Raw genomic sequence first — 13,979 nt, 5'->3', positions numbered from 1 at the left:
TGTAACAAATGCACATATATTAGGACTTTGCTCTAGTCACTAGACTGCATGCTATGGACATTTGGAGCCTCATAGGCACTGTATAAACTCTGATCTCCATGCTCTAAAAACACAGGCCTTTGGTGCTTGAATTGAGCGTGTGTTAGCACCAGTGTTCCCTTTAAGATTTTCCATCCGTGAGCAGCATGAGTTTTGCCTTGAGCCAACAATGAGGTCGTGTGCACTCGTTCGGCTGTGTGCTGCTGTTGCACCCACTAGTGGACTGCTCCCCAAGAGACTCTCCTAGGTAGCGCCCCCCACCTCATGGGGAGACAGTGAGATGCCCTCCACCCCAGGAGAAAGCTGCTCCCTGGCAGCCTGCGTGCAGAGCCCCAGGCTGCCCCTCACGGGGCTGGCTGAGAGTCCCTATGTGGGGCAGAGTGAAGCTGCTACCAGCACCCAGGTTTTGAAGAGAGTGAAGTACTGGGAGTGGGATACTGACATGGGTATGGGACAGAGGGTTGAGGTGCAAGGGGCTTTGAGGGGCAAGAGAGAAGCAGGAAGCCCCAGAAGCAGCCGCACCACAGCCCAGGGAGCAGACAGGAAGTCACTATGTGGCCCTGAATACAGCTCCAGCACTGGAGACAAAGCAGACACTGGAAGTATCGGGTGTGCTTGGTTTGGAAAACAGTAATGGATGCTTACGTGGGTTCCTCTCCATGCCCACGTCCCGTAAGTCATTCCTACAGTGGGGACACAGCCCCTCGACTTCTCAACATTGTGTGCCCAGAACTTGAACTAAGTAAATTGGATCTAATCCACATCCAGCCCACTTAATTAGCTTTATTAACAGGGATCCTACAATTGACAGGTACTTCTTTTGCTCCATCTATCTATCTAGGTTTCTGTTATTTCTTCTCCAATTCATCTGATGAAAGCTCATGATTCTATATGTTTTGGTTAGTCTTTAAGGTGCCACAGGAACACTCATAGTCTGTAACTTCTAAAACAAACACAGCTACCCCCTAAGATTCCTGGAAAATAGTCCTAGAGAGAGAGAGGAGTATGACTTTATTCTAGCTATCTTTGCAACAGTAGTTAAAATAAGAAGGTACAATATAATATTTACAATAGTACTATACTTTGTTATTGGAAGAAAAAATATATAATTATCAATACTTGATTTTAGATTTACAAAATAGAGAACAAAATGTATAATTGTAAATGCTTCATTTGACATTTAAATAGCATGAATTAAAAACAGACCATTTATTTGATAACTATAAACATGTGCTTTTTAATTTTATATATTTCATAATTTAAAAATAAACTTTAACAGGAGTGTATAAGGGCTGGGGATAGCAAGTGATGGACAGGAGAATAGAGGGGGCGAGGCTTCAAGGAAGGGGCGGGGCGGTAGATCTTCACCTGTTCTGAGACTTAAAAAGTGATCTTGGGTGTAAAAAGGTTGGAGACCACTGGGCTAGCCTTTAGTCACAGGGCCCAGCTCCCACTCAGAGCTGTCCAAGGTTCTGGTGTTCCCCATCAGCCCAGAGATCTGCCTGGGTTGAGCTCCAAGAAGAAACTGACAGGCCTTAGCTAGTAGTTCCTTATATAGCAGCCTGCCGCATCCTGATTAGCTGCAGTAAAGGCTGCCCCTCTACCCTGCTCAGAGGACCTCTCCACTGCTCCTGCTGCTGGCCAGAGTGCTGAAAGGCCTCCAGTGGGAAGGTCAGGCTTTGTCCACCCCATCACATCTCCATGAATCTATCTAGCTGTTTTATGAACCCAGTTAAAGTTTTAGCCTTTACCGCATCCTGTGGCAAGGAGTTCCACAGGTTGACTGTGCACTGACTGAAGAAAAACTTCCTTGTGTTTGTTTTAAATCTGCTGCCTGTTAATTTCATTTGGTGACCCCTAGTTCTTATATTGTGGGAATAAGTAAATAACTTTTCCTTATTCACTTTTTCCATACTAGTCATGATTTGATAGACCTCTATCATATTCCCGCTTAGTCTCCTCTTTTCTAATCTGAAAAGTCCAAGTCTTTTTAATCTCTCTTCATATGGGAACTGTTCCAAATCCCTAATAATTTTTTTGCCCTTTTCTGAATCTTTTCCAATGCCAATATATCTTCCCCACAATATTCTTGCCAGCAAGTTAAGGGAATGTGGATTAGATAAATGGACAGTAAAATGGATAGAAAGCTGCCTAGAAGGCCGGGTCCAGCGGGTAGTGATAAACAGCTTGGTGTCAGGATGGCGGTCGGTTTCTAGCGGAGTGCCCCAAGGATTGATTCTAGGATCGGTTTTGTTTAGTATCTTTATTAATGACCTGGATGAGGGGATGGATTGCACCCTCAGCAAGTTTGCAGATGACACTATGCTAGGGGGAGAGGTAGATATGCTTGAGGGCAGAGATAGGGTCCAGAGTAACTCAGACAAATTGGAGGATTGGGCCACAAGAAATCTGATGAGGTTCAACAAGGCCAAGTGCAGAGTCCTGCACTTGTGATGGAAGAATCCCAAGCATTGTTACAGGTTGGGGACCAACCAGCTAAGTAGTAGTTCTGCAGAAAAGGACCTGGGGATTACAGTGGATGAGAAGCTGAATATGAGTCAATAGTGTGCCCTTGTAGCCAAGAAGGCTAATGGCATATTAGGTTGCATTAAGAGGAGCATTGCCAGCAGATCAAGAGATGTCATTATTCCCCTTTATTTGGCTCTAGTGAGGCCACATCTGGAGTATTGTGTCCAGTTCTGGGCCCCGTACTACAAAAAGGATGTGGATGCATTGGAGAGGGTCCAGTGGAGGGCAACCAAAATGACTGGGGGGCTGGACCATGTGACCTACGAGGAGAGGCTGAGGGATTTGGGTCTGTTTAGTCTGAAGAAGCGAAGAGTGAGGGGGGATTTGATAGCAGCCTTCAACTTCCTGAAGGGAGGTTCCAAAGAGGATGGAGAGAGGCTGTTCACAGTAATGATGGATGGTAGAACAAGGAACAATGGTCTCAAGTTGTGGTGGGAGTGGTCTAGGTTGGATATTAGGAAAAACTATTTCACTAGGAGGGTGGTGAAGCACTGGAATGGGTTACCTAAGAAAGTAGTGGAGTCTCCATCCCTAGAGGTGTTTAAGTCTCGGCTTGACAAAGCCCTGGCCGGGTTAATTTAGTTGGAATTGGTCTTGCCTAGAGCAGGGGCTGGACTTGATGACCTTCTGAAGTCTCTTCCAGCTTTATGGTTCTATGAATCCCAGAACACTCTTGTGCAAGTCTTTTTCTTCTCAATCATATTTACAGATTGTTAGCTTGTCTCCTGTTAATACCTCGAGAGATGTGAAAAGGATGATCCTCTTCTGTGATGTATCAGAGTTCTAGTGTGTGTTCAAATACTGCAGGAGTGCATGTCAGGTAGAAGAAGGAGAAACTTGGATCCAAAGGCTTCCTATCTGTAGATCTGTTTTCATTGCATAATAGGATTGTTTTAAGGTAACAGTTTGTCCTCTTCAGAATTGTTCTTTTCTTGATCAGGGCTGTCACTAATGTAGAAATAATTTTCTGCTACCTCCTGGTACAGAGTGATATACTTGGAAGCTTTCCTTGTCTGTGGTATCACAAATCTTTCTGTGAATTCACTTTTACTTGTTGGCTGCTTACCTTGTGCAGCCAAAACACAATTAATAAATGTTAGCGCGTAGGTGTAACAATTGTGGTGGTGTTCATCATACCTGTGAAACAGAAAAACAGGTTAATAAGACAAACTAGTTCTTTAAATAGTGTGTGTAAAAGAGGAGATAATATTTTATGGGTGGAGATAAAGAAGCATACATCTTCCCAAAATGCTTAAATTCTCTTCATATTAGTACTTAAATGCAGTTGTAATAATGAATATCCATCTGATGCTCTGAGATGCTGGAAAACTGTGGGCATAAAAAGTACATTCTACAGCTCTAATGTATCAATAACAAATTCCAATGTTTAAACATAAAATGTGTAGCTTTTACCAGTTGCTTCCCCTTGTTAACTGCCACACTTTTATCCTGTTCAGAAAGCTATCACTGAACCAATTATGTGAATTTTGTCATGACAGACCACTCTTTCACTGTGGTATTTACTTAGAAGCATAGTTTAAACCAATTAAATACTGTTATGTTAATCTAGGGACATATCCTCTGTGTTTTATATTCCCATTGGCAATAATAAATTGCACATATAGTGCAAGGGCAGAAACACTTTTTAGTAATTAATTGAAATGGAGTTTAGAACACTTTAAAGATAAATTAACATTCTTATATGATCTTTCCTCCATTTTTAACCAGAATATTGTTCTTCAAAGTTAGTTGGACAGTCCTGTGGAACCACCTAAGCTGAAAGTAGGTTGCAAATATCTTGTCCTTTCATCTCTGGAATATTTCTTAACCTCACTTATAAGTTAATAGTGTGTTTCCTATGAATTTTCACAGCAATAGCAGTCAACTTGAATATGTCATGTCTTCCTCCCCCTGCACAGCTGTTTGTCTTACTGCCTCCTGTAATACTGCACTTGTCCTCCTGTAAACCCCTGCACAGACCTGCTGCTCTGTCCCTTACCAGATTCTATGCCCTGTTCAGAGGCAGTTCCCATTCCTACAGAAATCCAGTCATCTGCAGACCTGTAGCATGGAGGACTGAGTCAAATTCAAAACTTTCTGCTATTTATTTTCAAAGCTCTTCTGCTTTTATTCATGATATAGTTATAACCTCTGATTTCTGCTTTGCTAAACAAGTTATTGCCTGAATATATTCACGGTCTCCCACTGTTTGGATGCCTATAGTGTGCTTGGACCCACCCCACAAAGCACATACTTAAGTGTTTTTGTTGCATCAATGTCATAAAGGAACACTGGAAAATAGGTGCCCTTGCTGTTCGTTGAGGATGACTAAGGGATTTTTGTTTGCCATCCTTTTATTTATAACAAATGACTCTTTATCACATTAATAACTTTCAAATGTGTTTTTAAATTACCACCTTTGAATGGGAAATGGGGCCTGGTATTACAGTCTGCTGGCCAAAATAAAGTTGCCCACAACATAAGCTACTGGAAGTTATCTATGTCTGACTCAATTGCCACTCCTGCTGTCTCTTGCATTTATATATTCCATTAACAAAAGTAGCAGGAGGAACCATCCACTGCATGTCATTTTTACTCTTCCAGTAAAAAGCAAGGTATAGTTTAATGTCCCCCCACAGAGAAATGAATTTAAATTAAAAGAGGGAATTAGATATTTTGCAGCATCCTCTACATTACCAAGCAATAAATAAAGTGTGTAGGCTTCCTTGAAACACAGCACATGGGTCTTTTCCACAAATGTTTAATTTAGATGTAAAGCTAAGACATCATGGCTTATTCTGCATTCCATTACAGTTCTCTGTTACTTCAATAATTACCCCCAAAGTGCCCTATTCTGTTAGCAGAGGTGTTGATTTTCAAGTGGTTTTGTAGGCAGGGATTATTCAGACTGACTCCTATATGACTGGGTAAATCAATCCTGGTTGTGAACCACAAATTTAGTAGGATCTAATGCTGAATATCCCAGTCATCAACCTTTAATAATTATATTCTGGTACATGTATGTGATAGACTACATACCTGTGAAAAAACCAGGCCTCTCCAGTAGAGAATTCTTCTAGGTACTTATCCCACTGGTTAAGCAGTCCATACATGTCTGGCTGCACTAGTAAAATACTAATGCATTGTTCCCACCCATGTTCAACTCTATGAACCCCCGTTTCATTGTAATTATACACCAAACCTGGAAACATAAACAGCAGCAGATTGTTAGAAAGGGAGGTGAATCAGAAATAAGGTTCCACTGATATAAGATGAGATAGCTAGTTACAATATTTAGTTCCATAATGGCACTCTTCATGACAGTACAGTAATTACTACAGCCTGCAAACCATTATTTTTTCCTAAAACATCATATTCTGGTATGTCTAATCTCGATTAGGGTTGTAAGTGAGCAATCAACTACCCAATAAGCCTAGGCTTATCAGACAGTTGAATCGACTACTCACATTCCCTCCCTTGCTGTGTAACTCCCCCCACTCCTTGCTGCTGCCACTGATACTGAGGCAGCAAGAGTGGGGTAGGAGAGGCTGCTGCGAAGCAGCCTCTACTCGTGGTGGGCACAGGCTCACCATAGGCAGAGACTGCTTAAGTAGCTCAAGCAACAGCCCCTGTCCTCTGACCAGCCAGCCCAGGCCACCGCAGACAGGAGCTGCTCCAGCCAGGCAGGCAGCCTGGCTCAGTTCTTGCTCTTGCCACGTCCAGGACCAGACCCTGCTGCGGCTCTGCAATTTAAAATGCAGTAGGAGCTGAGCAGCCTGCCCCCGAGCTCCTACTGTGTTTTAAATTACAGAGCTACAGCGGGCTTTTGACCCAGACCTGGCACGAGCCAGGACTGAGCCAGGCTGCCTTCCCCTATTGACTAAATGAGTAGTCGATAAAAAATTCTATCAACTACTCGATTAGTAAATTAACCTCATTTTAACATTCCTAATCTTGATCATGAAATTGTTCACATTTTTATACTGTAATTTCAGTTTGCATTTGGTGAAAAAGCAGTGACAAATAAATCTGACCTAAAACTTAAGATTCTGAAAAATAACCTTTTGCAAAATAGAAATCCAAAAGCTTTTTTTAACTCCAGATTTAACAGATTTTCTTTTAAAATAAATAAATGTTCCTCTGCCAAATTTGCAACCCAAACATAGAAGCCTACTGCTAGTAGAGGAGAACCTAAAATGAAATGAAACAAGGAAGGCTGAAAGAATTGGGTTTGTTTAGTTTAGAAAAGAGAAGATTGAGGGGGGACATGATAGCCGTTTTCAGGTATCTAAAAGGGTGTCATAAGGAGGAGGGAGAAAACTTGTTCATCTTGGCCTCTGAGGATAGAACAAGAAGCAATGGGCTTAAACTGCAGCCAGGGAGGTTTAGGTTGGACATTAGGAAAAACTTCCTAACTGTCAGGGTGGTCAAACACTGGAATAAATTGCCCAGGGAGGTTGTGGAATCCCCATCTCTGGAGATATTTAAGAGTAGGTTAGATGGATGTCTATCAGGGATGGTCCAGACGGTATTTGGTCCTGCCCTGAGGGCAGAGGACTGGACCCGATGACCTCTCGAGGTCCCTTCCAGTCCTGGTATTCTATGATCCTATTAAATAATCCAGAGACTATAAATTAAAGTAAAACTGACCTCTATTTCCATTGTCCAAGATGAAAAAAAAACTAATAATAATCAGAGAAATTATGATAGCCTGTAGGCAAGGACCTCTTTTTTAAAATATTTTTTAATCTGACAAGTGCCCCCTTAATTTAGAATGTGCTTAAAAACCAGCAAAACAATTCAGCATGCTTTGACTCTCATTAAGGCATAGTACAAATGGGCTGCCTACTTATTAGTTCTTTGTGCTAAAGATGGACAAAATGGGGCTTTGCTTGATTTTGAATGTGGGTTCCATTTTTGTCTGTACTTCCAAAATTTGTGGGGTTTGGAAAGGATAATATTAAATGATTCTGGTTTGGGGTTCTCTTTGCTCTATAAAACAGAATCCTGAATTCAAGTGCTCAGTTTTGGTGAAATCCTAGCTCCATTAAAGTTAATGCTAAATTTCAGTAGTGCCTGGATTTCACTGCAGATCTCTTGTAATAAAGGGAAATGTTTTTTTTTCTTTGGCAAGTCTCATGTGTTACCTAACAATCCAGAATTGACTGGCTCAGATGTATTCAGCACTCACACAGAAAAACTATTTTTTAGCCCCAAATGTCATGTCACGAGGGTAGAGGAGTAAAACCAAATCTAAGATATACATTGCAAATCCTATTAAAGTACGTACACAACTTTTTAAAAAAGTTGATAAATTAACTTCAAAGCCCTTATTACCGTTAGTATTGGTTATTCCGACATGGAGATCAGAGCTTCCATTGTATCCTCTGAAAGAAAAAGGGGAACGTTTTCATTGCTGTGCTTAAAAGAAGCACCTGGGATCTTTTTCAGGGGGATAAGGCAACACAGCACATTTATTGAACATACATAGATCAATCAATACTTATCATATGCACTCACACACACGCACAAGCACACTCAGTCTTGTTGTTACCAAAGTTGCTCCCCCTCACTGCACTGGCCAGGTGAGTTAGATGGGGGAGGGGTGGAGCCAGGCTTCTGCCAATCCGGATCGATGCTCCCATGTTTACAAGACAAAAACCTGGGGTCCCTCTGCAAGATGCCTCCTATTTATCCCTCTCATGCAGCCAATTAGTCATCACCTCGCCTTTCTTAACGCTGCTTCAGAGAGAGTTCTTCCAAGGGCAGGCACTTGCTGCTTGACTCCCAAGGCTTCTGTATGTCCAGTCTTCTTCATGAGCTCACTTTGCAGGTATTGTCTTAGATCTGGCTCCCAGACCTTCTCCACCCTTGCAACTGTTGCTGGAGGTGCTCCCCTTTCATTCTCCATTCACACCTCATTCATTTCAACAGGACGATCAAGGAAAGGGGAGAGCTCAAAAGACATTTTTTATCATACAAGATCTATGTATCTTAATACAAAGTTATAGGAGAAATGTTACAGAGATTCTATAAGAACACTTAAAGATATATCCAAAAGGACAAGATCTTAATACAAAATATAATATTACAAGGATTTCTCCACATCATGACTGAGAATTCATTATTTCTTGTAGGTATTGCTGGGCTTTAACTCTCGAACACAAACATTTTTACTGCTTTCCCCTCCCAGTCTATTAAATATACCCTGAAAAGGCTCTTTTCCCTCTTAGTAGCTCATAGGCGCTACAACAGGCCTGAGCAAAACAATCAGTTTTTCATTTTGTACAAGTATATGGACCTATGTTAAAGTAGATGTATATGTTAGTACAGCTTGAACCTCTCTAGTCTAGCACTCTGGACTTGACTGTTGAACCAGAGAGTCTGCCAGACCACGGTAGGTCAATGTTGTCTAGCAGCATTACCAACACTTTCACTGCTTACTGGTGGCTGTAAACAAACTTTATGGGACCACAGGACATTTGGCTTATCCCTGTGATAAGTTGACATCCGGCTAATTAAAACCATGCCGGACCATGGATATTTCCGGACCAGAAAAGTCTAGATAGGTTCAACCTTTATCAAAATTGCCATTTTTGTTCACTAAGCATTTTGACTGAGGCCCCGTAGTGAACTGTGTATTGTCATCTCTAGCAATAATACTTAAGCGTCGCTGAGTTTAAAAACACACTTTTAGAATATTTCAGAGATTAGTACGGCATGAATAATGGCAATTGCATAGTAAAAATATCTACAAGGCAGACTAGCAGTTACATAGTAAGTACAAAAGCTAACAAATGGAGAAGTATTACATTAGAATTCAAATATATTTATACTTCCAATCCCACAGACAGAGACAAAGACCTACAGGATCTATATCAAGTATTCTTAAAATGAAAATACCCACCCAGAGAAGTGAAAAAACAGATTCACAGAGCCAGACGAGTACTCAGACATTAGCTTCTTCAAGATAGGCCCTACAAAGAAAACAACACAACTCCACTTGTCATCATCTACAGCCCACAACTTAAACCACTCCAGCACATTAACAACCATGTACAATCTATCCTGGAAAATGATCCCCCTCACTATCACAGGTCTTGGGAGACAGGTCAATCCTTGCCTACAGACAACCCCCTAACCTCTAACAAATTCTTTCCAGCAACCATGAAACATACCACCATCATACTCACTCAGGAAAACCCCTACCCCACAATCAAATTCTGTCCACACATTAATACAAGCAATATCATCACAGGACCTAACCACATAAACCACCACATCAGAGGTTCATATAACTGGACATCCACCAATGTGATCCATGCCATCAAGTGCCAGCAATGCCCCTCTGCCATGTAAATTGGCCAAACTGGACAGTCTCTATGATAAAGGATTAATGGATGAAAATCAGATATTCGAAAAGGTAACACAGAAACCTGTTGGGGAATGTTTTAACTTGTCCGAGCACTCATTAATGAATCTCAAGTTTCCATATTATTACAAGCCAATTTCTAACACCAGCCTGAAAGGGAAACTGCAGAGTTTAATTCAATTTACAAGTTTGATATCTACAATAGAGGTTTAAACAAAGACCTTAACTGGATTACCCGCTATACTCCACATCCTAGTGACATAAAAAGCCAAACACTGGATACTTAAGAGTACTTAGAACACAGTCTATCAACTTCATTTAGCATGGACACTCTGACTATTCTTTTCCCATTTTTTCTCCTTTCCCTCCCCATCCCCTCTTTCTCTGCTATTTATTAGGAATCTGGACCCCTTAAACTCCATTTATCTGAAGAAGTAGGTTGTGCCCACGAAAGCTCATGATACCATCTACTTTTTGTTAGTCTCTAAGGTGCTGCTGGACTATTCATTGTTTTTAAAATGTATGCCTATAGGACTCCTTGCCAGAGAAATTTGTGAAAACCAGGACTTTTAACACCATTCAAAAAAGAACTAGATAAATTCATGGAAGTTAAGTCCATCAATATTTATTAGCCAGAATGAGTAGGAATGGTGTCTGTAGCCTCTGTTTGTCAGAGGGTGGAAATGGATGAGGAGAAAGGAATCACTTGATGGTTCCTATTCTGTTTACTCCCTCTGGGGCACCTGGCATTGGCCACTGTCAGAAGACAGGATACTGGGCTAGATGGACTTTTGGTCTGACCCAGTATGGTCATGCTAATGTTCCATCTAGCCACTATGCAGTACAAGCTATGGGCACCCAACCTACTCTTACTGTGTACAACCTTCATTGTGAGACTGATTAGTCAGCAAATTTCAACTGAAAATACAGAAAACGATTGTAATAATTTGTGAGATACGTTGACAATTAAGAATACGCAATGTAACAACATTTCATCTTATTATATTGCAAATGTTGATAATCACCATCTTTGCAACATGCTCAAAAACGTAATCACTTCCAGAGAAAAAAAAATTTGCCTAGGCTTTTGTTTGGTAGCTTTGACCAGTAAATATTAAAGGTACTGAAATTAATTTAAACTGTGCAAAACCACTACAGCTGCAGTTTTTAAGGTGCCTGGAACAGTGTAAAATAAGGATTTTAAGAGATGGGTAACTGACTAAATCATGTACTGTAGTCAATACAATTTTTCGATTAGTCAATAAGGGAGGGCATTCTGTACTGGCTGGCACCAGTCTAGGAGCTAACCTCACCGTGGCTCTGCAGTTTAATTGTAGTAGGAGCCAGGTATGCAAGCAGCCCGGCTCCTGCTACATTTAAACTGCAGAGCCGCAGCGGGGGTAGGCCCCCAGCGGGTGCAAGCTGGGACTGCTGCTGCTCTGCATTTTAAATGTAGTAAAAGCCAGGTGGCCCTTATTACATTTAAGATGCAGAGCCGCAGCAGTTCTGGACCAGGGCAAGCCAAGACTGAGCTGGACTTGCTCAGTCCTGGCTTGCACCTGGTCCAGCAGCCCCTGTCTATGGGGTATCTCAGTGGGGAGCTGGGACCCCTCCTGTGGACATGGGCGGCTGCTGCTGCTGCGAAGGAGGCTGCCATGAAAGAGGATGAATGAGGAACATCATTCAGTTTGACTTAATTGAAAAGTCATTCTTTAAATTACCATCTGAGCATGAACACTAACATCTTTCCCTTTAAAGGAGAAAACTGGCATATGTCTATAACTCTTTGTTTTAAGTATTTAGAATCTTTCAACATCATCTTTAATTCTACTATTTTATAAAATAAATTACATATTTTCTTCAAACAAAAATATATAAAATATTAAATGAGAATTCCCCCTATGTAATCAGTAATACAACATGATCCAAACAACCATAAAAATTAAAACAGCCATGTTCACATACACCAGCTGTTCAGTTTGGTACATATTAGAAAAATTGCCAAGAAAGAGATATATTCTGAAATTTTACTCAGTTTCTGCTCAAGGAGTTACCCGGGAACATTTTACAGACCCGAATAGTTCCACTGGCTTTGGTGGAACACTATTTGTAGTGTTAGGCCCTGGAAGCAGTAAATATATTAACACAACAAAATGCTGCAAGCAAACATTAGGAAACACTTCATTTAGCAATGATAACAAAACTAAAAATATCCATACCTAAGAAATGTTCCTGTAGTAGGTGTAAGTAAAAATGAACATTTCTGCCTATGTCCGTTGACAAAAGGGCTAGGAATGCTGACAGGTGCATCTTCTAATCTCCTGAAGTTTAGACTCTGCCCACAAATAGGGCAGAGCTCGGGCACGCAGGAGCAAAATATGTCCTTCTTACAATGGCTGAACTTAACTAAACCTTTCTCTGAGTCCAAGGACTGCATTGTTTTAGCCAACTACTTGTACAAATAGAAGCTTTCTGAAACTACCTTCTTTAGCTGCCTACAACAATCTCACTCAGGGTTCAGGTGGATCACTGCATTAGGAATGGATGTTATTCAGTGATGTCATACAGACTGACAGCCCACTTAACCACTCACTGTTAGGATAATTAGTAACGAGACAGTGTTCAGACAACCTCTTAAAGAGCTAGTGCTCATTTTAATATTATATTAAGAATTGGGTTGAGAAGTTTTACAGTGAGAATATATACATGGTTTTGCTTTGGTTCAGTTCTCGATCTTCCCCTCTAGGTCTCTGTACCTGCTAGGTTTTACAATTAGCATTTAGTATACAAGAACATAAATGCTCATCAACAGTACAGAAAATATAGGTTGAACAAGCTTTGTTCCTTGATATTAAAGCTGAATTGTTTGCAACATCTCCTCTCTGTAGATTCTAAAACAACAAAAAAGATTTCTCAGTTCCAAGAATGGTATTGTCCATAATGTTGCTTTTCTAGTAATAATCTAAAGCGGTTATCTCTATTTCAGCTTGAATTTTGTGTCTATACATAGCAATCTTCACTATCATTTGCTTTATAAGCTAATGTAATAGATACAGGGCCAAACTGAACCCTGGTGTGATTCCAGGGATTCTGGTGTGGGGCTGGAGATGAGAAGTTCAGAGTGTGGGTGGGGGTTTGGGATTGTAATGGAGATTATGGTGCAGAGGATGAGGGCTATGGCAGAGGGTGCAAGCTATGGATTAGGACTGGAAATGAGGGTGTGGGTTCTGGGTTGGGACTGAGGAGCTGGGGTGAGAGCTCTGGGAGGGAGTTTTGGTGTGTGTGTGTGTGGGGGGGGGAGGGAGTACAGCAGAAGGGAGGGGTGCAGATTCTAGACACTGTTTACCCCAGGTGGCTCCTGGAAGCAACCGGCATTTCCTTTAGGCTCCTATGCAGAGGCATGGCTATGCAGCTGAATAGCCCACTATGACAACTAGGGATATAATAATATAATCAATTAACTGAGCAGCAAAATCTTACAAATTAATGCTATAGACTGCCCCCCCCCCCCCCAGTTAATTTTTTAGCAAGCTGGCCAGCAGCCTGGCTCAGTCCTGGTTCACGCTGGATCCAGGCCCTACCCTCGCTGCAGCCCTGTATTTAAAGTGTATTAGGAGCCAGGCAGGCAGGCAGCCTGGCTCATTCCCAGCTTGCACCAGACCGGGGAGCTCACACTGAGCTGCCGCCTCAGTATCAGAAACAACAGGGCAGGGCGGCAGGCCGCTGGCCCGCCAGGGGAGCTGGTTTTAAAGTGGCTCCCCGCATGGACTAGCTCCTGCCTGGGCCTCTGCCCCGGAGCTCGCCTTAGGCCCACTGCACTGCTGGCACCACTGAGTCTACCAAACGGGGCTGCCTCGCCCAGGGCGCAGGGGCAGCGCTCTGCAGCTACCTACGTCGGTGGGCGGGGCCGGGCAGCCTTGGGGTCGCGGCCTAGCGGGCGGCCTTCCAGGCCTGGTGTCTATGACGTGGGCAGAGGGCGGCCTCCGTGCCAATGGCTGAGGAGGGGGCGCTCTAGCTCCCGGCAGGCAGCTCTATGGTT

At 42.2% G+C, this 13,979-nt stretch overlaps 1 protein-coding gene across 4 annotated transcripts; it reads right to left on the bottom strand.

Annotated features, from left to right (window-relative positions):
- Positions 1 to 14: 14 nt before the first annotated feature.
- Positions 15 to 13,779, bottom strand: MKRN2OS (MKRN2 opposite strand). 4 transcript variants are annotated; one of them, XM_006117627.5, is made up of 5 exons: positions 12,160 to 13,779; positions 9,476 to 9,545; positions 7,906 to 7,955; positions 5,608 to 5,770; positions 15 to 3,705 (listed from the first exon to the last, which is right to left on the bottom strand). In XM_006117627.5, the coding sequence occupies exons 1-5, from the start codon at positions 12,248 to 12,250 to the stop codon at positions 3,462 to 3,464; spliced, it is 618 nt and encodes a 205-aa protein (XP_006117689.1). In that variant the 5' UTR covers positions 12,251 to 13,779; the 3' UTR covers positions 15 to 3,461. The 4 variants fall into 4 exon arrangements, with proteins under 4 accessions (XP_006117689.1, XP_025037712.1, XP_025037711.1 ...); XM_025181927.3 differs by lacking the exon at positions 9,476 to 9,545 and having other exon boundaries at positions 12,160 to 12,831; positions 13,287 to 13,779; XM_025181926.3 differs by lacking the exon at positions 9,476 to 9,545.
- Between the last annotated feature and the right edge of the window lie 200 nt (positions 13,780 to 13,979).

The sequence above is a fragment of the Pelodiscus sinensis genome, chromosome 11, assembly GCF_052426305.1.
Source record: "Pelodiscus sinensis isolate ZL-2025 chromosome 11, ASM5242630v1, whole genome shotgun sequence".
Classification (NCBI taxonomy): domain Eukaryota; kingdom Metazoa; phylum Chordata; order Testudines; family Trionychidae; genus Pelodiscus; species Pelodiscus sinensis.
This window is presented reverse-complemented; position numbering and strand designations above follow the sequence as displayed.

Coding starts and splice junctions, on each gene's coding strand:
- MKRN2OS (XM_025181926.3), bottom strand. CDS start 12,377: ATGCAGTCCTTGGACTCAGAGAAAGGTTTAGTTAAGTTCAGCCATTGT. Junction 7,956..12,159: donor ACTACAGGAACATTTCTTAG/GTATGGATATTT, acceptor TTTTTCTTTCAG/AGGATACAATGGAAGCTCTG. Junction 5,771..7,905: donor CGGAATAACCAATACTAACG/GTAATAAGGGCT, acceptor TTATGTTTCCAG/GTTTGGTGTATAATTACAAT.